The sequence below is a fragment of the Sebastes umbrosus genome, chromosome 17 (genome assembly GCF_015220745.1).
Source record: "Sebastes umbrosus isolate fSebUmb1 chromosome 17, fSebUmb1.pri, whole genome shotgun sequence".
Lineage (NCBI taxonomy): Eukaryota > Metazoa > Chordata > Actinopteri > Perciformes > Sebastidae > Sebastes > Sebastes umbrosus.
The window spans coordinates 5,106,879-5,133,462 of NC_051285.1; the positions used below are offsets into that span (position 1 = coordinate 5,106,879).

Sequence of the window (26,584 nt, forward strand, 5' to 3'; positions counted from 1 at the left end):
TTGCAAACCGCCAAACTTTATCTGAAAAATCAGCTCCAAAGTCTTTACCCCATTGTTCCCTGAGATGGTTCAGTGAAGGCGATGCCACCCTTTGAATTTCACTGAACAATCTAGATATCTGACCACAATCTAAAGATTCCTCAATCCAAACATCTATTGGGCGAGATGGGAAGACTAGACACTAGGTATGTCATGTTCTCTAACAATGTGCTCAAAAGACATTAAGTTATCGTTTTGAAAAAGATCCCTTATACACCGTAGCCCCTTCCTGAACCGTAGCTGTAGGTTACCAGAGAGTTGTCGCCTGGAGATAAAACCCTGACTGATCGGGATGAATTATAGACAGACTATGACTTTTTTTCATGACATTTTTCGACATTTTATAAATGATTATTTTCTCACACACTATGAAAGTTTTTTAACGTTAATATGGTCATTCGTATAACTGGATGTATGTTTGATTCTGGAAGCATTATTTCCTGTCTATAGGCAGAACTTCTTGTGATATTCTCCTGGCAGCTCGGATGATGATACTATGACTTTTTTTTCGGTCGATTTTTCGACATACTATGCTATGACTTTTTCATGAAATTTTTCGACATACAATATATATACTATATATACTATGACTTTTTTTCACGAAATTTTTCGACATATTATGACTTTTTTTTCGGTCGATTTTTCAACTTTCTTTCATGACCTTTTTTCGTCATGAAAGATACTCTGACTTTTTTTCATGACATCTTTCGACATTACTTTTTTGGAATTTTTTTTTTACATGCTATATTATGACTTTTGAAATAGCTCAGGTTGGTAGATATCTGGTTGGAATATTGGCGGTTGTGAGTTTGATCCTTATATGACACAATGAGTTTTGAGCTCTTACTTCAAATAAAGAAGTCAAATACAAAACGAAACAATACATCAACATATCTGGTGAGATAGCTCAGTGTGGTAGATAACTGCTCGTAGTATCCGGTTGGAGTACTGGAGGTTGTGTGTTTGATCCTTATATGACACAATGAGTTTTGAGGGCTAACTTCAAATAAAGAAGTCAAACACAATAACAAACACTGCAACTGTGTATCTGCTCAGATAGCTCAGTGTGGTAGATAACTGGTCGTAGTATCCGGTTGGAGTACTGGAGGTTGTGTGTTTGATCCTTATATGACACAATGAGTTTTGAGCTCTTACTTCAAATAAAGAAGTCAAATACAAAAAGAAACAGTACATCAACATATCTGGTGAGATAGCTCAGTGTGGTAGATAACTGGACGGAATACCTAGTTGGAATACTGGAGGTTGTAGGTTCGATCCTTATTTGACACGATGAGTTTTGAGGTCTTACTTCAAATAAACAAGTCACATACAATAGCAAACACCGCATCAGTGTATCTGCTCAGATAGCTCAGTGTGGTAGATAACTGGTCGAAGTATCCGGTTGGAATACTGGAGGTTGTGGGTTCGATCCTTATGTGACACAATGAGTTTTGAGGTCTTACTTCAAATAAAGAAGTCAAATACAAAAAGAAACAATATATCAACATATCTGGTGAGATAGCTCAGTGTGGTAGATAACTGGACGGAATACCTACTTGGAATGCTGGAGGTTGTAGGTTCGATCCTTATTTGACACGATGAGTTTTGAGGTCTTACTTCAAATAAACAAGTCACATACAATAGCAAACACCACATCAGTGTATCTGCTCAGATAGCTCAGTGTGGTAGATAACTGGACGGAATACCTACTTGGAATACTGGAGGTTGTAGGTTCGATCCTTATTTGACACGATGAGTTTTGAGGTCTTACTTCAAATAAACAAGTCACATACAATAGCAAACACCACATCAGTGTATCTGCTCAGATAGCTCAGTGTGGTAGATAACTGGACGGAATACCTACTTGGAATACTGGAGGTTGTAGGTTTGATCCTTATTTGACACGATGAGTTTTGAGGTCTAACTTCAAATAAACAAGTCAAATACAATAGCAAACACCGCATCAGTGTATCTGCTCAGATAGCTCAGTGTGGTAGATAACTGCTCGTAGTATCCGGTTGGAATACTGGAGGTTGTGGGTTCGATCCTTATGTGACACAGTCTGTTTTCAGGTCTAACTTCTAATGACGAAGTCAAATATACGAAGAGAACAGTCCTCACTGCGTGTGGCACTGGTGGCTGGGTTGCTGAGTTCTGGTTCGGGCTGCGGTAGATCGGGGTTCAATCCCCACCCTCATCAGTGTCCGGTGCCCGACAGTGGAGTGAGACGAGCGTCTCCTCCCAGGGTTTACCAGAGATACAACGGGGGGGTTATGCATCAGTATATATGTTAAATATATACTTTTATGCGACGCATAAAGGGATACATATTAAATAATATCATATGCGATGCATATAATATTATTTAATATATATACTTTTATGCGACGCATATAATATTATATGCGACGCATATAATATTATTTAATATATATACTTCTTTGTGACGCATGGAATATCATATGCGTCGCATAAAAGTATATATTTAACATATATACTGATGCATAACCCCCCCGTTGTATCTCTGGTAAACCCTGGGAGGAGACGCTCGTCTCACTCCACTGTCGGGCACCGGACACTGATGAGGGTGGGGATTGAACCCCGATCTACCGCAGCCCGAACCAGAACTCAGCAACCCAGCCACCAGTGCCACACGCAGTGAGGACTGTTCTCTTCGTATATTTGACTTCGTCATTAGAAGTTAGACCTGAAAACAGACTGTGTCACATAAGGATCGAACCCACAACCTCCAGTATTCCAACCGGATACTACGAGCAGTTATCTACCACACTGAGCTATCTGAGCAGATACACTGATGTGGTGTTTGCTATTGTATGTGACTTGTTTATTTGAAGTAAGACCTCAAAACTCATCGTGTCAAATAAGGATCGAACCTACAACCTCCAGTATTCCAACCGGATACTACGAGCAGTTATCTACCACACTGAGCTATCTCACCAGATATGTTGATGTATTGTTTCTTTTTGTATTTGATTTCTTTATTTGAAGTAAGAGCTCAAAACCCATTGTGTCATATAAGGATCGAACCCACAACCTCCAGTATTCAAACCGGATACTACGAGCAGTTATCTACCACACTGAGCTATCTGAGCAGATACACTGATGTGGTGTTTGCTATTGTATTTGACTTCTTTATTTGAAGTAAGAGCTCAAAACTCATCGTGTCACATAAGGATCGAACCCACAACCTCCAGTATTCCAACCGGATACTACGAGCAGTTATCTACCACACTGAGCTATCTGAGCAAATACACTGATGCGGTGTTTACTATTGTATTTGACTTGTTTATTTGAAGTAAGAGCTCAAAACTCATCGTGTCAAATAAGGATCAAACCTACAACCTCCAGTATTCCAAGTAGGTATTCCGTCCAGTTATCTACCACACTGAGCTATCTCACCAGATATGTTGATGTATTGTTTCTTTCTACCATTCAGTCTTCATTTCCTGAATGTTTTCATCAATAATTACAAACATATAAATTTCTTGGCAGAGAATAGACACTGAATCCCACAAAAGGCAACGTCGGGTCAAAACTAACTACTCAGGAAGTCACTGCAGTATTTGAAAGCTGCAGTTTCATTGGTTGGCAGTCCCATGTGAAGTGAGTTAGAGGTTTTCTTACTTTGACGAACTTCTCGGAGGGGGCGAAGCAGCCGACGCAGAGCGACAGCAGGATCCAACCTCGGGCGTGGCTGCTCTTGGACGGATTCTGAGTGAGCTGTTTGCAGATCTGACAGTAGATCTCATCCCTGAGTCAGAAAAACAGACGAGCAACAGCTGAACTAAACCAGATCCAAAGCACAGTGTACAAATGTAAATATAAATGTAAATATAGTGCTGTAATAAATTAATTGATTCAGAGCTAAATCGAGTATTATGCGGGTTAAAATTGCCACGAAAATCTGTATAAATATTCATGAGATGATATTCCAAAAATGATGATTCTACATTATTGTGGTGTAACACCACCAGTGCGTAGAGTGTGTGTATGTGGGAAGTGAGTGGTGAAGCAAAAGAGAGAGCGGTGGCGATCGGAACGAGTAACGTTATCGACTCGACTGAATATTATAATCCATTTCACCCAATAGATCCCCCTTAACGCTATACACTGGTCCTTTAAAAGGAGTACTCCGCCGATTTAACATTGCCTTTTTATACTCACGATGGAAAGTATTTTTTAAAAAGTATTAAAAAGCATCCACGACTCCCTCACACTAGTCTGGATTTGGTGATGATGTTAAAAGGAAGTTAAGATACTAAAAGTGCCGTTGCTTGCAGGTCACCTGAGGGCGGGCCGTAAGATGCCGTTGCCGATGATGAAGTGAAGTTTCTCCAGGTTGGAGGTGGGTCGGTCCTCCAGCATGCTGTTCCCCTGGAGGCCGTAGTCCACCTCCGTCAACCGCCTGGTCACCTGACGCCAAACAAAAACATTGAAGGCTGGATCAATAAAAAGCATGATTCAAATAATGGGAAATGGGAAATACAGAACGGGGAAAAACACATCCTCTAAACAGCAAATTCAATCTCACCTCCTCAGTGATCTTGGTTTTCCTCTTCAGGGTGAGCGACACCAGTTTATGTCTAACGCTGTTCCTCTTCTGGGTGTCGATGGAGCTGTTCTGTACACACAAAAATAGAGTGATGATGACACTTTGTATGTTGACCTGACCATCAGTAACAGTTTGACCCCTTCAGCATCATCTCACCTCTCCTTCCACCTGCAGCTCCTGCAGCTCCCTCTTGTAGGTCCTCTTGCCGAGTGTTTCGTAGATCTTGGTCATGACGGGAATCTTTTCGCTGCCGTCATTAATGACCATCTGGCATTTGGGCTCCGGCAAGTCTCCCATGAACCTCAACGTGGTGATCCACACCGCTAACGCAGCCTGGAGGACACAACGGGATGTTTAAATCAGCAGGGTGAGGTGAGTGAATCGTCTCTCTGAATAACTAAGTGGATGGCCGAGAAGTGACGAGTGTTTTCTGTTCTCACCAGCTGGTCTCCTTCGTCCTCGTGAAAAAGCAGAGGTTGTTTCAGTGGTCGTCTGATGTAGGTTGGAGTGGAAACACCCTGGAAGTAGGTGGCTGAAAATTTGGAGAACTTGTACTCGGACAAATCCTCGTCTTCCTCGTCAGGTAACGGCGGAGCTTCATTCATCATCTCCTCTTGAGCATCCTCGCCACGAGGAGTTTTCTCCAAGTCCTGAGCGGAAAGAAAACACACACAGATAGGATACGATATATAGACATGACCTCCATAATTTTTACATGGTTCACTTATCGTACGATATATGGACATGACTGTGATCATTATTACGTTATTTACCTTCATTATTATGCTATTATATTATCATTAAATCAGTGGCATAAAATGGTCTTGAAATGAAAAAAATATTGTTTATCTCAAATATTTCTGGGACGACATATCGTCCAACAAGTAGTTATCCAGTACAAAAATTGGCAGTAGGAAGTACACTCAGTCAGACATTTCTATTGGGACTACAAAAACCACAACCACATACCTCAAAACCAGCTGGAGCCTGTCCGTCCTGGTTGGGCAGCGGCCCGGTGCTCCCAAGGAATCCAAACATGCGGTCGACCATGTCCGAGTGATCCACGGGTTGCTCCTTCTCCCTCTCCATCTGCTCCAGCAGCTCCTTCTTCCTCCTCCCCTCCTCCTTCTCCTCCCGCTCCCTCTCCTCCTGCTGCTGGGCCAGTTGGACGAGCCTCTCCTGGTGTTTCCTCTCCGCCTCCACCTTGGCCCGCCGAGCCGTCATCTGGTACCGCAGCTGCTCCTCCTCGGCCAGGCGCTGGCGCTCGGCTTCCAGGCGATGCTGCAGCTGTGAGGGGAGCAAACAGAGGCAGGTTGGGTGTTATCAGCATTTCTTTCTGTTAGACTACTTGTCTGTTTAAAACTAGAGCAGAGGAACTGAAGGGAAACGTTACAGGTGTAAACAGATAACTAGCTGAACGCATCCTATATACGCATAATATAACGTAGGTTATTTAAACTTATCTTCTTCCTTGCCGGGTCACTGGAGCTGCAGACCTGCTCAGGAGTATTATTTGATAGTTCTCCGAAAGCTATTTATGTCTTATCACAAACTGAGATTAAACAAACATTTACAAAACAAGTAATTTATTCAACATTGTCTTTCACAACAGGAAAAGAGAAAGAAATGTGCAACAATGGCAGATAGAAAACATAAAAAGCTCAAACATTTCCATATTACACAAACAGACAACATGCAACCAGGTTTAAACAAACTAATTTAAAAAATAATGTATAAAAAAAGGTTTCACGGTGACATTCGTAAAGGCCAGGATCACATGAGAGACTTTTCTTAACATGACTAGGATGCACTGTGTTTAAAGGCCTCAGCATGCGTCAAACAAAGTGCTTTTCAGATCGTCTGACCAGCTCTTGTAACTTTCCAAAACACACAATCTGACATTTATGCTCGCTTTGCGCAGTGATTTGTGCAGAGATGTGAAAGTAGGCAGGGTCTGAACTTCAACTTCACACATCTACATGTATTTTTTTGACCTTTGGACGGAGTCAGGCTAACTGTTTTCCCCTGCTTCCAGTGTTGATACTAAGCTAAGCTAAACTAAGGTAAGTTTCAGATGTACCGTACGGACATGAGAGTGGTGTCGAACCTTCTCATGTAAAGGCCTTTACACACCTGGGGCATGACGAATAAATGACACGAAAATTGCGAATTACTCGCCTGCAAATATTTTGCATCAAAATTATTCATATCGGCGACAGTGATGCAAATTTCCGACAGTTGCAACACTTTTCTAATAAAAGATTTGAATAGATTTTCAGGCAGAGGACCAACTAACAGGATCCTATTGACACAGAGCAGCTATTCTACACAGGGAATCGCAGACTTTGAAATATCGCTCTCAAAGCTTTTTCACTTTGACTCGGCACTGATCTACTGTGTGCACGAATCCCTCAAGATTATCTCAAATGACTTTATAGACGTCACTATTTTTGTGGACATTATTTATCATATTCTGTATGTTCTCTTCGGCCCAGATGCCAAGCAAACATGAGCCAGTCCTCTCCCTCTTATGTTAATCTGTCGTTTACCTGTGTCCATCTCAACAAATGCCCACACAGGCAGCCTGTGTTTTGGTTCACTTGGAAATGGTCCGAGACCACCTCTCGTAAGCGGTTGTTTTGGTCCGCACAAGAGTGCGATTATTGTGTTCACGGCTGCCCAAACGGACTAAATGTTGGCTTGCGAAAGCACCGTAATATTAAAGTAACAAAAATACAGTTTCTTTTAGCCCAATCAAATTTGTGACACACCACAATTTCTTCCCCTCGTGTTATTCCTCAACACCAGCGGCCCTCTCTTTTTGGCACGTCAGCAACATGATATATGTAGCAGTAGTAAACATAATCACTATTTACCTCTGCCCTGAGCCTCTGGCAGAGGCGTCTGGCTATCATGCCCCTGGTGTAGGCCTGAAGGGTCAACACAGCACGAAGACGCCGCCAAAATGTCTGCCGGATGAGGAAGCCGCGGCAACGGGCTTGGATGTGAGTAATACGGAGGCGGGTCGTCCGGTAGCTTTTGTAGTGCTTCCTCGACCTGTAGACGGCCTGGAGGCGCAGGAAGCCCGACTGCATCTGAAGGAGAGGAACAAGTTTTAACGGTGGAGAGGACGTTAGTGTGACTTGTAAAGCAAATATAAGAGCAAAAACATCTTAAAGAATATTTTAACCAATGAAAAACTACAAATCTACACACTGAAAGTGTAAAGGACTCACAATTTGGTAATTCTTCCTGCATTGATAACCTCTCCACACCTTCTGGATAAACATCACAGCGCTCCTCAGTCTGAGGAAGTGTTTCCTACGACAGAAGAGGAGACAGAGAGTAGATTTTAACCAGGACATAAAAGAACTGGATCCTGAATCCCTCCTTTAGAGCTGAACCGGAAATGGAGTATCGAGGTTCAACTATCAAGTCCTTCACCTCACTGTGAGTCCACGCACAGCCTTCTGGATGAGGATGACCTTGTCAGTGATGCCCTTGTCCCTCTCGATCTCCAGCTGCATGTCGTGGTGGTCCTGACAAGAAACAAGCAGAGACAAATAAAGAAGAGGGACAACACAGCCTCATGGACCTACAGTCCCATTTGATTACTTACAAATTTGTTTGGTGATATACACCACTAAAGCACAATATGAACTGATGCGGTGAGGGTCTTAAAGGGATAGTTTGGGTGTTTCTCAGTGGGGTTGTATGAGGTACTTCTCCATAGTCAGTGTATCTACAGTATCTACTGCAGTATCTACTGCATCTACAGTAGATGGAGTTTGGAGAAACAGACAGGAGTACCAGCACGGGAGCAAAGGAATGTACAGTTCCCTGTTAGAAAGGGTTGTCTGACGGCAAGGTAAAGTGGTGAAAATATTCTAAATATAAAGTACACTTAAACTGATATCGATGTTTTTAGGTGTCTAACATCTGTGTTGCTGCTGCCCCCGTACACAGCACTACATTGCTTTGCTCCCGTGCTGGTACTCCTGCCTGTTTCTCCAAACTAGGTGCGTGTCGACTGTCATTTACTGTAGGTAGATACGGATTCAGAGTCAAGAACTTTTACACACACACACAAAAACAACCTTTAGGAAGATCTTCGTCTTTCCGATCCGCCAGTCATCGAGTGTCCCCAGCCGGGCCCAGACGATCTTCTGACTCGTCCCTCGTAGGTCTTCCTGATAGGAGAGAGAACAATGTAAAAGTGACGACTCCTGGACCAGTAAAGACTGTTTTAAAGACTTTGACGTAGGACAATCAGATACTATCTCAGCCAGCAGCGAGACTGCTTCCAGTCTTTATGCAAAGCTAAGCTGACCACAACCTGACTGTAATGATCCCAATGCTTTCAGCAACACAAATAAACTTCCAATTCAACCAATTTATATTGAGGTGTCAGAAATCTAAGTAGAAAAATGTGTCTGTGTAGTTTGGGTGACCCTTTAATAATGTTATTGGCAGCCCCTTTAAACAGGTTTAATCAGGACTGAAGAGGACGACAGAAACAGGATTGTAACAGATGGCGGTGGTTGTGTTGTTGACCTGTTTGTGAGCAGGTTTGACGCCAGGCATGAGGACCCGGTAACGGTCCACAAACTCGCCAAAGGTGTATCGGATGGGATAGCCGGCCCGCCGTATCCTGATGGTCTCCATCATGCCGGAGTATCGCAGCTGACGAACGCACAGCTCTCTGTCAAATAACTGAAAAAAACAGACAGAGAAACAGACAGGTTTAAAGAACATCAAAACTTAAAAGGACATAGTGACATTTTACAAAAGCTGAAGTAAAAATAAGCTTATTGTATCCAGAAAATGTAATTAGGTTAACCTGTACAGTTGTTTATACTATGTCACTCTTAAAGGAACAGTTTGGATATGCAGGAATTCCAACACATTAAAAAATGGTCTCACCAATGGTTTTTTTAACTCGTTGGGTTTTACACAGCGAACGAAGAACGGCTGACACACGCTGAGCGTCCTCATCAGCATCTCCAGGGAACGTTTGAACTGACTGCTCAGAGTGGGAGAGCGCTTCCTCGTCTCAGCACCCTGAAAACACACACAGTAGAAATACATAAAACTACATTTCACCAACCCAGATGAACAAGTGTCTACAGCCAGATACAGGAAATTAACACAATGTCAGCATTATGTTTTATAAAATAACACAGCATAAGTAGGGATACACCGATACCGATAACGGATCAGATATTGGGCCGATACTGACTCAAATAGCTGGATCTGATAGCGGTGACAATTGGGCCGATATATTCTATTAAATTCTATTTTTATATACTATTTACATTATTTATTGGCATTTTAATTCCTGTTTAAGTTTTGAGCAATTTATTGCTGCATTAAATGTATTATTTAATTTATTATTATTTATTTTATTATTACTAATAATGTTTGTTACATTTTGTTTTATAAAATTAGGAAAGCAATGTTTAAGTCAAGCCTGATGTTGCCTTACACATAACAGAATGATCCCAGTCTCTTCCACACAGTGAGGCATACAGCTTATTAATTAAACACTGGTATCGGATCTGTTCTCGGTATCGGTCGATACCTAAAGTCAAGGTATCACTATCGGGACTGGCTTTTCTTTGTTTGTAAATTTATGACTTTAATCTCGGAAATTCTGAGTTTTTTTCTCTGAATATTACAATCGGGATTTCATTTATATGTAACATTTTGTTAATGGTTTGCAACATATGGATAAACACTAGACACATTTTAAACACAGAATGGAAACACGGGGTGCACACACACGTTATCACCACTGAACACAACAGACGAATGAAACAGTAAACAACAAAATCTCTGACAGCTGTCTTCACGGTAATTCCTCTCAAACAGAAAACATTATTAGACTTCCTGTTTCAAAAAGCCCCTCAGGTCTCTGGAAGTTTTTCAAATTGTCTCTTCAAAAAGCAATATTTGCTTTGACAGATGGATGAGGACTGAGAACTGTGCGTGTCAGAGAGTTTGCTGGTTAATTTCTCATTAACTTAATGCTAAATATCATCAAATAAACACACGTTTCCCTCTGGCTTCTGCTACAACAACCTGCACACCTGTAGGATAAAAGGAAGAGCTTAAAGCGGGAGAGGGGGGAATTCATGGGTTGTTGCATACCTTGGGAGGAGGGGTGCTGGGCTGCTGATAGCCACACAGAAACTGATGTGAGAGGAGAAGAGACAGCAGAATGAGAGCAGGAGGTGCGCCATTAGTTAAAAGTCAACACCGTGAGGAGAAAACGTTAAAGGGAGGCAAGACATTATCACTTGAAGACATCTTTAAAGTCGTTACAAAATTAAAAAAAGGAGGTGAAAAATATTAGTCCACCATTACAAGTATTAAAGGGATAGTTTGGGTGTTTTGAAGAATAATTTCACCAGTGTACCTTGCTGTGAGACAGTCTATGTTTCCGATGGGGAACTAAAGCTGTTATCGATGCTCTCGCCAAAGTAACCAGATGTCATTTTAAAAACAGCAATTTTATCTCGCAGAATACGGGAGTTGCTGGTCGACTGCTGCCTCGATCGGTTAGTTTGTTTGTGTTATTGTGCGACTTTGGATTCATCAAAGTCACACACAGCAACTCCCGTGTTCTGCAAGGTAAAATTACAGTTTTTTCTCCAATTGAGTCTGGTGGCTTTAAAGAGAGCATATATGGATACGACTTCAGTTCCCCGACGGAAAAGGCTGGCTCCCGTGCTGGTACTCCTAATACTCTGACCATAGATAAGTACCTCATACAACCCCACTTCAAAACACCCAAACTATCCCTTTAAAACAAGCAAAACGTAGTCAGTGTTACAGTATTTTGTTGGTCTCACCATGGCCACGTCAGCCTGGAAGATCTGCTTGATGAACTTGTTCTTGGACGAGTGGACAAGCTGGATGATGTCGGTGTGGAGGCTGTCTCGGTTTTTCTCCAGGAAGCCTGGAGGAAGGATGGGGAGAGAAAAACTGTCACTTTGGGTCCAAAACAAGAATAAATAAATAAAAATAAAAAGATATATGGTTGAATTTTACTTCTGGTCCAGTTTGTGTACAGATTTGCTTTTTACAAATAAATAAATATCTATCTATATCTATAAAAGATAATTATGACAAATCAAAAACACGCAGGTAACTTCTCTCTCTTCTGTCTGAGCAAATTGCAGCATAACACATCACAAACAAGAGAGGAGCGAGAGAAGAAGGAGCATAAAACAAAGCATGAAAACGCGCAGCGGCAAAATGGATGAAACAGAACGCACCTCTGGTCTCGTAGTTCACCACTCCAGCAAAGTGTTGGATACCAAACTGGGTTGCGTAGCAGTTTTTAGGAGGGATGTAGTTGTAGTTGAGCTTGTGCTGTGAGTTGAGCTTGTACAGCATCGTAGCATCAGTTCCCTGACAAAAGACAAAGAACATCAACGATCAAAAAAAGCAAAATAAATCTGTTGACTTCTCTTCAAATGATCTTGTAAAAGGCCCATCATAGAATCTATGAACTGGTGTAAATCTCTCTTGTATTGCACCTTAGGGAACTTGCTCTCTTCATCAATAAGGGAGATGATGTTCATGGGTTTGTTGGCGATCATATCCAGAGCGTCCTGGTTGTCGGTGAACTCGATGTGCTGCCAGCTGATGTCCTCCAGGTTGTACTCCTCCTGCTCCAGTTTGAAGACGTGGCGAACAAAGAACTGCTGCAGGTTCTCATTGGCAAAGTTGATGCACAGCTGTTCGAAACTACAGCGAGGACAAATCAGACGGGAGTACGCCGGGAGTAAGAGGTGTGAAAGTACAGTATAAACACTGTTTGAAGAAACAAAAGATTTTTCTATGGACTTGACAAACTTTCTAATCAAACGACCGAGTATAAATCACCTGTTGACGATGAAGTTCTCGAAACCGAAGATGTCCAGCAACCCGATCGACCTGCGCATGATGTTACTCTCGCAGGATGGCTGTCGGAATATGGCAGCATTGATTTTATCCACAATCCAGACAAACAGACGTCCGTAGATTCCCTGCAAGTTAAACCACAGGATGTCAGCAAAAACTAAGATTTCAGTTGCTGCTAAGTTCTTCTTTAAAGCTATTTTCTCAATCAGCTTCGTACTGTGAGTGATGGGGTCCTACATGGAAGGGTTTTGGTTGTTTCAGATCAGATATTTCTGTATTTAAAAGATGGGTACCTTGACGAAGGCGTCCCTGACATCCAGGCCTTGTTCCACACTGAGAGGAGTGACGACACTTTCACCACGTGTGATCAGGGTTCTTGTGGTCAAACACACCATCACGTCCTTCGGCTCCACCTACAGAGGTGCACAACAAGCAACGTTAGACAATGAGCGACTCTAATTTTTTGAATTTTAATAGAGTTTAGTTTACTTACAATGGATTCATATTCCCTAGCTTCTTACCTTTCAAAGGAGACCGGATATATGCATATACTGTCTTATGGTTGCGGAGCTAGTCCTGATTAATTTGGGGTAGTTATTTTAGGCGTTTTTTTTTACTAGAGGTGTAGAGATATTGCTGGATTTTAAGCAGGTGATTACTGTTTCTGACAACAATTTGGTTTTCCATTCACCAGACCAATGTGGAGACTTGTTGTACACACAGATACACACCTCCATGAGTGCAGCAGCAGTAATGAGGTCGGGAGATCTCACAACCACACAGGCGTCCAGGTTATCGTACGTGCGAGCTGAGGAAAACCAAAACGATCATTGTTTCCCTCCACAGACACAACATTAGAAACAACTCTCAATATTATACAATCCAGTCGCCATCACTACTCTGACACTGTCAGCAAGAGAGGAACAAGTCTGAGCATGCCGTTCATCGTACCTTCGAAGCCCAGGTTGCCCATGTGCAGGATGGCCGCCAGCAGCTTGGAAATCTCCCAGTTCTCCGTCTCAGTGAACATGAGGACCTTCATGGCCGACACGATGCTGGAGTAATCTCTCAGGTCGTCTCGACCGTCACACGCTGTACATTTACCCTGGAGCGTTTTGGATAAAGGTCAGTTTTTGTCAACATATCATACAACATTGGAGTTGGATGTTAACAGATCCAGATCTCAGCTTTAATAAGAGCTCAATAATGACCCCATATATCAGTATAAACAGTATGAACGGTCTGTCACACAGCCACAGACTCACCATGGTGAGGTAGGAGTAGTCTGCGGCGAGGCCCAGACCCAGCTTGGCCTTCATCTCCGGCGCCATCCCCTTCAGCATGCAGTAAAACACATGGTAGTTCCTCTCATCTGGAGCCTGGAGGAGCAGAGGGGGAGACAGTCAGAAAAGCTGTTTCTTTACTGACACTGAGGATGTGTTTAATCTAAAACTACGATTCTCACCTGTCGACACACACGGGACTTCTCCAGCAGGTACTGCTCTATCTTGGCTCCTTCAATGGCCCCTCGCTTGTTGAAGTGGATATCTATATACTTCCCAAAGCGACTGGAGTTGTCGTTACGAATGGTCTTGGCATTGCCAAAGGCTGAATGGATTGATTAAATCATACAGTGAGTGAGGCGTAGACAGAACTGGGTCTGACAGTGTACTACTGTACTGATGTAGCTGGACTGTTTGAAGTAAAACTACAGATGACTGCGGGAGCAAAAATGGATTACATTTGACATCTGAGACTCAAAGTTCACTCTAATTTTGGGAAAAAAGGGAAAATAATTACATCTACAAATCTATGATGCTAGATGGGCCATGTATATATTTGCGTGTAAAAGCACTGCTGACCTTCGAGGATGGGCGTGGCCTCCAGGACTTGCTGCTCTATCCAGGAGTGTTGACCGCTGATGGCTGCGAGGAACTGCAGGATCAGCTTTGTGCTCTCCGTCTTCCCAGCTCCAGACTCACCGCTGTCACACACAGAGAGAGGGACGTTACACACTCGTACAACACACAGACACAAAATCCCACTGTGTGTCTCGCTGTACATTATCACTTACTTAAATGTCCTTTTATAATCTGTTTCTTTTGCACTTTGTCTCGATGCTTTTAATGTTTTATGTAAAGCGTTTTGAATTGCCTTGTTGCTGAAATATGCTATAAAAATAGACTTGCCTTGCCTTATTATTTACAGATAATATTATCCTGAAAAGACGATAAAGTTGAACATCAATGACAAAAAAAGGACAAAAAAATATATAAAATTCTCTATAAAGGAAACTAAAAATATATATATATATATATATATTTTTTTTTTAATACTTTATTTTCCCCCCTTTTTTCAAGGTTGTTTTTGTGCAATTTACAGGTCGTAATTACAATAGTTTATAAACCAATTTTTAAGTAGTTGAGCTTAGAGACAAATACAATAAGTACACTAGGAAAAACAACATCAACATTTAAAATTGAAATAAAATTTAAAAAAATAAATAGAATAAAATAAAATAAATAAATAAACAAAAATTAATAATAATAATACAAAGAGAAAAAAAGTAATAATAATAAACATATTTTAATGTGTTAGTGCAGCAATTTTTACATCAGTGGCTGTCAATAGTTTGTGTGCGGTTGTTTATGTTATTTAACTTGTTTATGAATGTCGTATATGCTTCACTTTCACTATGTTCAGTTCACACACCTGATGATGCAGCACTGGTCCTTGTTGTTCCGCTGCATGTTGAAGTAACAGTTGTCTGCGATGGCGAATATGTGCGGCGGCATCTCGCCGATCTTCCTGTTGGTGTAGAGGCGGATCTGGTCTGGAGTGTAGATGGGGAGCACCTGGTAGGGGTTGACTGCTATCAGGATTGAGCCCGTATACGTCTGCAAGGAACCCAAAAAACAGAAGAAGAATTTACCATCATGTATTTTAGAGACAGAATATCTCCTACTTTTACGCAACTTTACAAAACAATTACAGCTTTTTTCTCTCTGATTTGATTGGCAGAGAGAAATGACAAAACGTGAGCTCCAGGTCCTGACCGACGAGGTGCAGAAACATTCATCAAAACTTCAGGCGGGGTATTTACATGTGACCGAGACAAACCATATTTGAGATTTAATTTCCCAGTCTGTCAGCATTGTTGGTGGTTTTAAACGCACAATGTCAGACTGTAAAATAATAATAATAATAATAATAATAATACTTTTTTTTTTTATTTCTAAGGCACTTTTCAAGGTGAATAAATTAAACAAACAATATTAAATAAATAAATAAATGGAGAGGGCAGAGAAGAGCACCAGCAGCTAATTACAAGATAAGGTCTCCAATTTGTTTTTCTTTTTGTACTTCCGAAGAAATCCCTATTTCTATCCCCTTTTTAAGTAAACCTGTAGGACTCAGTCAAAGAGTGATGTGGGGACATTCTCTTTATTGCTTTATTTATAGCAACAAGTGCACTTCAGGTTACTGAAGGTAAACAGCTTAACCTGAATAAGAACTTCACTGGGCTGTGGCCAATTTCCACGTTACTCCCTCCAGGTAAAGTGAGGATAAAGAAGTTCTGACTGTAAACATCTGTGTCCTCTTTATAAGCAAAAATAAAGAGGTACTAACATAGATGACGTGTTCATTGTAGCGGATGAGAAGGTTGCGGAGGATGCCGGCTTCGTTGAGGTCGCCCAGACGGATCATGTCCTGCACGCCATGGATGGAGGTCGGGTGCATGGGCTTGATGTTGGTGGCGTTCTGAGGGGAAATCCAGTGTTCCTGCGAGAGAGATGGGAGAGAGAAGTAAGAGCAGATGAGAGCAGTGGTTCACAACCTTTTTCTTTAAAGGTGCAGTGTGTATGATTGTGAACAAACAACCATCACATATCCATTCTGCTGTGTTGACTCACCCTCCCTTCATCATCCAGAACCTGGATCTGTCCAGAGTCGCAGAGTTTGACCACGGCTCCCACCGGGACGTCAAACTCTCGGCCCGTTTTAAGGTCCAGCCACACATAGTCCCCCTGGATTATTATAAAAATAACACAGCTACGGTTACATACTGTATGGACGATCTCACACAGAGTTTACATTAAAAGAAGAAATGCCAAGTAGGTTTTCACATACAAGGAATGGTCTCTTGGTGCATTATAATAAATACAGTCGGAGAAATAATAAAAACAAATACTACAAAAGTCAAGAATCATAAATATAAAATAGATTTTCTTGTAAGCTGTTTTGGTGTTTAGCAATATGTGAATTGTCACTTTTTATAATGTCTTTGTATCAAGGGTAAATATACTTGTTTACTTTTTATTAATGCTGTCAATCAATTAAAATAGTTAATTGCGATTAATCGCATTATTGTCCATGATTAATCGCGATTAATCGCAAATTAATCCCACATTTTTAATCTGTTCAAAATGTACCTTAAAGGGAGATTGATCAAGTATTTAATACTCTTATCAACATGGGAGTGGGCAAATATGCTGCTTTATGCAAATGTATGTATATATTTATTATTGGGAATCAATTAACAACACAAAACAATGACAGATATTGTCCTGAAACCCTCACAGGTACTGCATTTAGCATTAAAAATATATGCTCAAATCATAACATGGCAAACTGCAGCCCAACAGGCAAAAACAGTTGTCAGTGAGTCTTGAGGTCAGAGGTCAAGGGACCCCTTTGAAAATGGCCATGCCAGCTTTTCCTCGCCAAAATTTAGTATAAATTTGGAGCGTTATTTAACCTTCTGCTTTGTTCTGCTATAATCTTACTGTTTCTGTTCCTGTTTTTATTTCATTATGTATGTTCAATGACTTATATCAAAGTTGCACCACACACAACTCTGCCAACTGCCAACTCTCTGAATGGGAAGATTAAGTCTGAAAAAAGGCTTAAATGTGACCACATTCATCCCAGTATGGACGTGATATAACCCCCCGCCTGACCTCAGAGCTCCATATTGTTTTTAAATCCAAAGTGGTAAACGCTACACATACAGTAAAGTATGGAAACACTTTGGGTTTCACACATCTGCATTCTTGCATGAGGTCCATTATTTCCAGAAAATAAAACAGGTTGCTGTTGAATTTTCTAAATGTTTCAATGCAGTGAGCCCCACAAACCAATTTATATTGTTTCAGATTAGCGTCAGAAATTTCAGAGACAAAAATCTCAAAATCTGGACCACCAGTCCAAAAATATTCACTTCTTTTTAGTCAGGTGAACTGGCCCTTTAACACACTGCATTTAAGCTTAACACCCTAATTAATCCATTCTACTCCCATTTGCTGTATCTGATTTTGCTGCTGCAACAATCTCATTTATTTATCATGCTCCATCTAATCTTTTACTGATATTATAATTACCTTCTGCTTATCTGGGTTTTAAGAACGGCTTTTCATGAACAGTGTCACCTACAAGGGTGATGTAGTGAATTTGGCAGCCCAGAAAGGAGAAACCTTCAAACAGTCAACACTCAGACACTTGAAACTGGCCATAAAACCTCCAAAACCTGCTCCATAAGTAGCTCCTATGAAGCTTCTGTCAGTCTTTGGATTTCTGCACATGTAGTCAGAGCGATAATAAAGAGTTTGGAGGGTGATATCATCCTCCCAAAACCAAAAACACAACACTCAAAGTGTTAGGAAAGTTTGTTTATCTGCTCCAAATGTTAGCATGCCCAGCTAACTACTTACAGAAGTAACCTAGCGTTATTATTGCCAATGAAAAGAAGAATGTTATTAGCTAACTAGAATATTACGCAGGGTTACAAGTTGTGTCGCAAAGCCAAGATGCTGCTCTATCAGAGTTTAGTTTCCTGATTTGATTAACTACACTTCAGCAGCTCCAGCCAAACTTGCATTAGATGGCATTATGTTTGCCAAACTCATTAATATTTGATTATTCCTCTTCCTTAAATCCATTTTTTTTGTAAAAGTGAAGCATACTGTTTGATAAAACAAGAATTAAAGCACAGATCTAACCCTCGTGCTGCTCTTACAGGTATGTTTTTCTATAGTTAGCAGCCAAATCATCCAAGGGTTGTGTTGGAACAAATTACATTTTATTTTTATTATACTGCTCTTTAGGACCATCCAGCTAGTAGTAGACAGTTTTCAGCTTGCTAAATCTGATATAATCTGATAGCAACATTTGTCAATTTTTTCGGGTGAGATGAAAGCAGCTACTGAGCAGATAAGAAGCCATTTATATCCAGCATGACGTACCTGCTGCAGAATGACCATGGTTCAGCCTCGGGTTGATACCAGGACATCAGAAGTCACCATGTGTGGGCTCTGCAAAGGAGACAAGTCACAGGCATCATCAGACTGAAAAAAACAAATTACTTCTACAGAATTAACCTCTTAAACTCTATAGGGTGCTGGAAGGTGGAGTTCGCCTAGGGACAGACATACCCAAAATAAATCAAGAATAGCTCCACAACTACCAGGTCTATATGCATGATCCTGGTCTCTATGGATAGGTAAGACCTCAGAGAAGGTCTGCTCTGCTTTAATAATTCATTAAAATTGATATATTGTGTGTTCCTGCATTTAAAATAGACACAAACATGGGCCGGAGCCGACACTAAATCAGTAAACTGAAGTTATTTTTCTGTTTTTAAGTACACACTATGTTTTACAACTGCAAAACGTGACCGTGTGAGGATTCAAAATTCTTCTCCTACTTTGCTTAGCTGGAAACAAAAAGGCCACACTGTGCATACGGTACTGCGCCTGCGTCATTGTGATTGAGTGTAACAAAGGAAAGACGGCTCAGTGGGGGAGAAAATGATTCAGCAGTCATAACTGTAACAACTATGGCTCGTACTTAAGCGATGGGATTAGCCCCAGGAATCCAAGTAAGCCTTCAACAGCCCCCACCAGACCCTTTAACCCCCCTAAACCCCTTTTCCTTAACTGGTCTCCCATGTCCTGCTGATGCACATGGCTGATTATCTCTGCTCTAACACGGCTATGTCTAATATTCTAATATTACTCTGTGGTATGAACTTAACACGTTTTTTTGGGGGGGTCCGTTCAGAGCCGGCCTGAAGTGATATAAGCAGTTGTTTAGGGCCTCTCTCGTGCTCTCAAATACTGATAAAACAGTACGGGCGAAATGGACAATTTAGGTGGGCTACGTCAGATATTTACTGTCCCAGGATTCTGTTGTATAAAACAAAATCTAATTTTGCAGTTGTATTCGATGTGATAAAAATGTGGTGGCATTTTGCTCAACTGAAGTACTCTATTGGTATCGGTATCACTTTGAGGTACTGGTAATGGTACTGGCAGTGTCTGAAATTAGCTCCCGCTAAAAATTGTTGGAAAATTGTTGGCAGTGGCGGGTGAAATCGTCAGGCCATCCGCCATTTCGGCAGACAGGGAAAACGCTAGAGGTGGGAATAGAGCTAAATAATGGAGCTACTAACGTTAATGGAGGTGCCATTGAGTTATTATTATGAGGCGTTCAAACTCTGCTCTGGAAAAATGACTATTGGGTGAAGGTAAATTACAACGTTATCATGATGTGTTCAAATTTAATCTCATAAAATGTAGTTTTTGGCAAGAAACTTGATTAAATCCAGTTGTTTGAAGGAGAAGTTTTCACAGTAATATAAAATATATAAAATAGATATTAGAGAGAGAATTATGACCTGCGTAACTTCCTAACACTAGCTCTAAGCAGCTTGCCAAGATTTTTTTAATCAAAGCAAATATTTAAATAATCATAATCATATGAATTGTGTGTTTTATGCAAATAACCACTACAGATGACAATAACAAAATACAGTACGGTACTGTGTACAGTACCCTCCTTCCCCTGTAAAATCGGGCTCCCCGGAAGCCACGTTGTAGTTTGAACACTGTAATTTACCATGTATATAATGTTTTTTGTGTAAAATATATTGAACATTGAATGACATCAGATCTAAAATGATATTCGTTTATTTAGCGCAGAGATTTCAAAAGTGGCAGATACAATTTTTGAGTGGCAGACAAAAAAAATACTTTATAAAAAGTTCATTTCAGACCCTGGGTACTGGTATGGCAATTTTTTAAACGATACCCAGCCCTGAAGGGAACTGAGGTGACCTTTTCCCTAATTCCTTTTAGGAAATACAAACAAGTTGGCAACATAAATAGCTTGTATGGCTAAAAACAAACCTAGACTGTATGAGTGATGAAGATGCCGCTGGGGGGGAGGGGATAATAGGTATTAATGATCCATTAGTGGTCCAATAAGTAGATTAACATTTAGTTGGATGTGTCACACTAACAAAACAAATGTATTTACGACACATTGTATATGTAAAATTCATCTAGTACGGGTGCAGTTAATGTTGTCGAAAGCAGTAGTGCAGATAGACATCATGCAGTTCATTTAAGTTCATCCACATGCAGCGAGTCACAATGTGCTCAGCTAACGGCGAGACATAAGCTGAGCTGTGGTTCCTTTTATCCAGAACCACAGGGAGCCAACTGGCAACTGTCCCAAACACAGACCTATAGATCTGTGCTTTACAGACTGGCTGTATTTCCCCGTATTCACAACAACCCCAAATGGACTGTATGTAAGGGATGCAAACTGTTAGCACCATGGGTGGATTATGAGATAATGGGCCCCTGGGAACAGGCCCCACCACCTCCCATACATAGGAGCAGGACAGAGTGTGTCTCTTTGTAATCGTTACGCATCGTTTCGTGTCTCTTTGTTGTCATTTTGTGTCTTTTTTGTTCGTTTTGTGTCTCTTTAAAGTCATTTTGTGTCTCTTTGTAGTTATTTGTGTCTCTTTGTAGTTGTTTTGTGTCTCTTTGTAGTCATTTTCTGTCTCTTTGTAGTTGTTTAGTGTCTCTTTGTAGTCATCTGTGTCTCTTTGTGGTTGCTTTGCATCTCTTTGTAGTCATTTGTGTCTTTGTAGACGTTTTGTGTCTTCGTCATTTTGTGTCTCTGTAGTCTTTTTTTGTCTTCTTCATTGTTTTGTGTCTCTTTGTAGTAGCTTTCTATCTCTTTGTGGTCATTTTTCATATCTTTGTGGTTGGTACGTGTCTCTTCGAAAGACAATTTGTGGTTGAAGGCCGGGGAGGGGGGAACCCCAGACCCTTTGGCTGTGCCCGGTAGGCCTGTTCCGTAATCCATCCATGACGCACACACATGAACCTAAACTTCACAAACTTGCTGTCACAAGTCTCACGTCTAAAAAGCTGTGACGTGATAAATCACAATTTAAAATTCAAGTCACTGCTCCTGCTAACACCTCATTTCTCTGTTATTGCATTGGAATCAACAGATTGTGTAACTGAGAGATTGCTTTTAAATCCCTTGCTGTTGAGGCTATATAGCAATTTCTTAACCTTAAGAGTCTGAGCCTCGTGTAGGGTCACATGAAGATAAATACATTTCTTTACAACAGCTATATTATCATTTCTGTGGAATCGATTTGGAGCTTTCAACATGTTCTTGAATACAAAGTACAGAAGTCTGCCTTATTTAAAGTCACATCAACTCTTTGCTGTGGTTTGTAGAGCTCTGACACCCAACCTGCAATGGTCAGGTTTGAGCCATTTTGTTGTGTAAAGCTTTGGTTTCGGGTTTGGCCATTTTCAAGTAGAATATATCAAGAAATGTTTGTCTTTCTCTCTCTTTCTCTTGCATGTCATGTGTTGTCACTGAATGTGGCCAATGTGCTGCACCAGCCTGTAATGGATGGAAATTATTGTCATTTCATTATTGTATTTTCTCCTAGATTACGTTTGTTTTTACGTTTTTTTAAGGAGGCGGCCAGGTGGATGGTTGGGTCAAACAAACACAGGACTTCCACCTGTGTTAAACCAATAGTTCACTACGTCCGTAACTTAAATGACATAAAAAACATACTTAATTTAAACCAAACAATGATGTTTTACCAAATCTAATCAAGTAGTTCTGTTGCGTTTTGTTTTGTTTTGTTTCAATTCACAATATTAACCGCGTGTTTAAAACTGCGACCGTAATCCGAGAGAAAAAACGTTTCCCTCGAAGCGTAACTGAGAATGCCGTTTAGTTGTTTGGGAATCGTAATTCTGTAGGAGACAGGGTTATAAACTTAGCAGAACCAGTCAGGATCAGGTCTGGGTCTCAGTTTTAGGCCTGTGCAGAACTGTCGAGGTTATAGGAGACTTCCGGGACCTTACGAGACTATAAGAGAATAAGTCAGGTGATCACCAAAGTCATGAATGTCTGTACAAAATTGAATTGCAATCAATTCAATAGTTGGTGTTAGTCTGGACCAAAGTGGTGCACTGACAAGGTTATGGGCCAGAACAGGTTGAGAAAGCCTGATGTAATGTTAGTAAAGTGGGATTTTCCAGGTCTTATGTGCAACACTGATAGTACTAGCTCCAAAACAAGCTAATATTTGATGATTTTATTGTTCATTGTTTGCCATATTGTCATTTGCAAAGACCCTAAATAGAGGTAACGTACTATAGATACAACTGCAATTAAGATGCTAAGATAGCTTTTAGTTTAGCATGAATGGAAAGTAGTAGTTTTACAGATAGAGAGATACAGAGATGCTTTTTAAACCTCAGAGTTCAAAACCTCATGAGACCTCAAGATAACCTGCTCAGAGATTTCCATGGAATAGCCAACAGCAATCTTACTCAAGCCTCGGCTGCTAATCTGTGTGTGTGTGTGTGTGTGTGTGTGTGTGTGTGTGTGTGTGGCCTATAATGCTAACAAGCATGCGTACTGTATGTGTGCATGGGTTGTGACTCACATGGCAGGGATTCAGAGGCACAGAGAGATGTGAAGCTTTCATCGTTGAGCGTTTACTGTTTCCATGTCTTCCATGAGATCTGCTGGTTCAGTCTCTGCAAGAAATAACATACAAGTATACTGACTTTACAACATCAACACTGTTAATGCAGAAATGCAAAACCTAATTTTGCAATTTTGAGGTACTAGTGCTGTACTTTTATCCTTTTATTTCACTGCTTCTCAGAGGCTTTCAACTCCATATCAGACAGATATAGTTACTTGTTAGATAAGGATTAATTTCCACGTAAATCTTTATAAACAACATTAAATAATAAGTGAAACTGTTTTGGGAAATACGTTTTCTAATCCATGCATTCATAGCTGGTTCCTGATGTTGCTGTTTTGAATCTTGAAAATGTATCTTCCACTTGTGCTTCTCGTAGTTTCAAGATAGCATGCATCACTTTGTCCGATTTTTGAGAAATGTAGTTACTGAACTGGCGCTTTGTTTCAAGCTAATTCATGTTTCTGAGCTCAGCTGCAGCACCAGTGAGGCCCGATCCAAACTAGGAATTGTGTCATAATACGAGCGTCATCATACGCTCAGCATTGCTTATGTAAAATCACTGATTGGATTATGCAACTTTTAAGACATTTCAAGCACACATATGTATCAGTTTTATTGTCTCTACTCATTCTTGGTTAGGAAACAGCAGTTTGACTCCCTCCAAAAAATCATTAGTTGAGTTCCGTCAACCAACTTTTTCTGGAGCTTTTATGAGCGGCTCATTTTCACAAAGATGTGGTCCAACGCTCCGTAAAAAGCTAGTGATTAAACCTTGAGTTTACGGCTAAAATATTAGAAATTAAACAGAACAGAAAAATAATAGTGGTGGCAAAAATAGTAAAAAATAATTCTGTTTTCAGCTTCTCAAATGAGAGGATGTGCTGTTTTTCCTTCTCATAATTCACTGTAAACTGAATATCTTTAAGTTTGCATTTTTCACTGCCTCCTTATCAGCCTGATTCCTGCCTTTAAGATGTACTTCATATGCTTATCGCTACACACTTTTATAGTTCCTACTAACAATTTAAAGCAACAATTATGTTACTCATTCTTTCCTGTAAGCAATTCTGTGTTTAATTAATTGTCTCACAAAGACACGTAACGGCCTTTTAATCTGACAAGAAGTAATCTCTACGGGAATCTAAATTGGAGGTAAATAAACCATTCAAACTTAATGCAACACACACATGCTGCACATACTGTATTCAATAGGAGGGTACATAATGGTTCCTTTAAATGCTGGCACAGGCCGTAGAGCAGTAAGAGGCTTTGGCCTAAAGCAGCAGAGCAGCAGCACTGTGGCTTGGCTGCAGGCTAAGCCTTCAGCCTCCATGTTCACCTGCCCCTCTTACCTCTAAACACACTTCCCCTCGTCCTCCTCCTGGTCTTGTCAGTCCCGTGTTTTCTGGGAAGCCGTGAAGAAGCTCAGGATGGTTGATCAAGATGGTACCGTACTGGAGAAGAAGCTGATTGCTGAAGTCTTTCTATCTGTTTTTTGTTCTGTCAGTCACTCTTCTTTATTTAAAGATCTTTCCCACGGCCTTCACCCGTTGTCGTTCTCTCGTGTTCTCGGCCTCCTGGTTCAAGCGTTTTGCGGTCCAGTTACAGTTTGATGTCTGGGTCAGTGCCGGGGCTCCTGCTGCGTCTCATTCATGGCTGCTGATCCTGATTAGCTGGGAGGTGGAGCCTGTTGGCGGCAGATACAGAGACCAGCTGGGAGGTGGAGAGAGGGAGCTGACCCAGGACACGACTTCCAAGTTGTTACCACATGCTGAGCAAATTTAAAAAGGTCAGGTCACAGAAATTAGTGGCAAAAATGTATTTTCTCACTTACCTCTATAGGGGTCAGTTGCCATGCAGATAGTTTTAGTTTGATGTGCCCAGATTCAGAGATACCGTTCAATATATACCATTCAATTATTGATGTTTTTCTTCTGTCCTCGAATAATAACTATTTTAACAGAGATAAAAACAGTATCGTTCAGACACCAAATGTATTATTTACATTTGAAATAGATTTGGCACCAAAAGAAAAATAATTAAATGATTCAAACTTCAATCTAGTCGATGTCTCCACCGCTGGGAGCCAACACCGACACCATGCTGGAGGGCAGGGAGGCACGGTAGAACTGCAGTAAAATGAGAGGTTTTCTAAATGTGGAAACACTACCGCATGTGTCCACAGGGCCGCAAAAATCGACACAAAATAAAAGTTCCTTGTAGTGTCTTTAAATAAAATAAAACTCGAATTATCGCCTTGCGGTTGTACAGTATGTCTCCACCAACCAGTCAAGTTGCAGTTTAAATCCATGTCCGTCCAAAATGTCATCACGTCATCATTTTATCCTGTTAGACATTTGTGTGAAATTGTTATAATTAGCATATAAATTCTTGAGTTATGGCCAAAAACGTCTTTTGTGAGGTCACAGTGACCTTTGACCCCCAAAATCTAATCAGTTCATCCTTGAGTCCAAGTGGACGTTAGGCTTGCCGCAGTAGTCGGTGTTATCGGTGTTACACGGTGGTCTTGCACACACGAATTACGTTACGTACCCACTGTTGTTTTGCTTTTTTTATAGAGATAAAACCCATTTAGTTCATTTTAGCGCATCAGTGCCATGTTATCAATAGATAGTCGGACGACGGACACTACAATCTGAAAGTGAAAGTGACAGCTCAGAGTAGCAGGAGTCAGATTTCACACACGGGATGAGAGAGAGACTTGACGAGACGATGGCGGAGGATTTGGTGTGAAAGCGAAAAGCAAAACCGCCTATTTGGCAATATTTCAGATTTAAACCCAATGCTATAAAGGAACCATAACGTTAATGAGGTAATAGCCGTGAGGAGGGCAGAGCGGTCACAGCGGCGCCAGGTGGAAACCTGCGGTCTCACATTGAAAGCTCTACTGGAGAGGCAAGACACACCGCCACCCGACGTTAAAGATCAAAGTAAGCGCTCTACACATATTGAGCATCATCAATTCTTGTAAAATGTCCAGTGTAATCGGTAACACCGGTGTCACCGTCACATCCCCACCGTACAGACGGCCATGGCTGTTGCCGGCGTGGAGGCCTGATAAAAATGATGACAAACCCAGAAAAGGTTTTTCTGTTTTATTTCAAAGTCATGCCACAAGTTGACATTAAATACAAAAGAAAAAATAATAATTTCAGATCGTAGCTATAAAATAACCACAGTGTAACCGAGAACCAAATTCAACGAACACGCAT

General features: G+C 40.9%; 1 protein-coding gene across 2 annotated transcripts in view; it reads right to left on the reverse strand.

Moving 5' to 3' along the window:
- The window catches only part of myo7ab (myosin VIIAb), a 33,607-nt gene extending 8,595 nt beyond the window's left edge, over positions 1-25,012 (reverse strand). The window contains exons 1-29 of one of the 2 annotated variants that reach the window (XM_037748259.1): positions 24,704-25,012; positions 23,304-23,397; positions 18,766-18,834; positions 16,438-16,551; positions 16,154-16,306; positions 15,236-15,420; positions 14,386-14,507; positions 13,989-14,131; positions 13,789-13,902; positions 13,475-13,628; positions 13,255-13,331; positions 12,817-12,936; positions 12,506-12,648; positions 12,157-12,367; positions 11,893-12,028; positions 11,467-11,573; positions 10,763-10,804; positions 9,536-9,673; positions 9,167-9,325; positions 8,710-8,802; positions 8,057-8,151; positions 7,849-7,933; positions 7,489-7,707; positions 5,582-5,899; positions 5,053-5,262; positions 4,769-4,945; positions 4,592-4,681; positions 4,346-4,473; positions 3,685-3,811 (exon numbers count right to left, since the gene is read on the reverse strand). In XM_037748259.1, coding sequence (XP_037604187.1) covers positions 3,685-3,811; positions 4,346-4,473; positions 4,592-4,681; positions 4,769-4,945; positions 5,053-5,262; positions 5,582-5,899; positions 7,489-7,707; positions 7,849-7,933; positions 8,057-8,151; positions 8,710-8,802; positions 9,167-9,325; positions 9,536-9,673; positions 10,763-10,804; positions 11,467-11,573; positions 11,893-12,028; positions 12,157-12,367; positions 12,506-12,648; positions 12,817-12,936; positions 13,255-13,331; positions 13,475-13,628; positions 13,789-13,902; positions 13,989-14,131; positions 14,386-14,507; positions 15,236-15,420; positions 16,154-16,306; positions 16,438-16,551; positions 18,766-18,783 — 3,678 coding nt within the window. In that variant the 5' untranslated portion in view covers positions 18,784-18,834; positions 23,304-23,397; positions 24,704-25,012. The remainder of the gene's footprint in view (positions 1-3,684; positions 3,812-4,345; positions 4,474-4,591; positions 4,682-4,768; positions 4,946-5,052; positions 5,263-5,581; positions 5,900-7,488; positions 7,708-7,848; positions 7,934-8,056; positions 8,152-8,709; positions 8,803-9,166; positions 9,326-9,535; positions 9,674-10,762; positions 10,805-11,466; positions 11,574-11,892; positions 12,029-12,156; positions 12,368-12,505; positions 12,649-12,816; positions 12,937-13,254; positions 13,332-13,474; positions 13,629-13,788; positions 13,903-13,988; positions 14,132-14,385; positions 14,508-15,235; positions 15,421-16,153; positions 16,307-16,437; positions 16,552-18,765; positions 18,835-23,303; positions 23,398-24,703) is intronic. The other variant, XM_037748260.1, reaches the window with a different exon arrangement.
- Between the last annotated feature and the right edge of the window lie 1,572 nt (positions 25,013-26,584).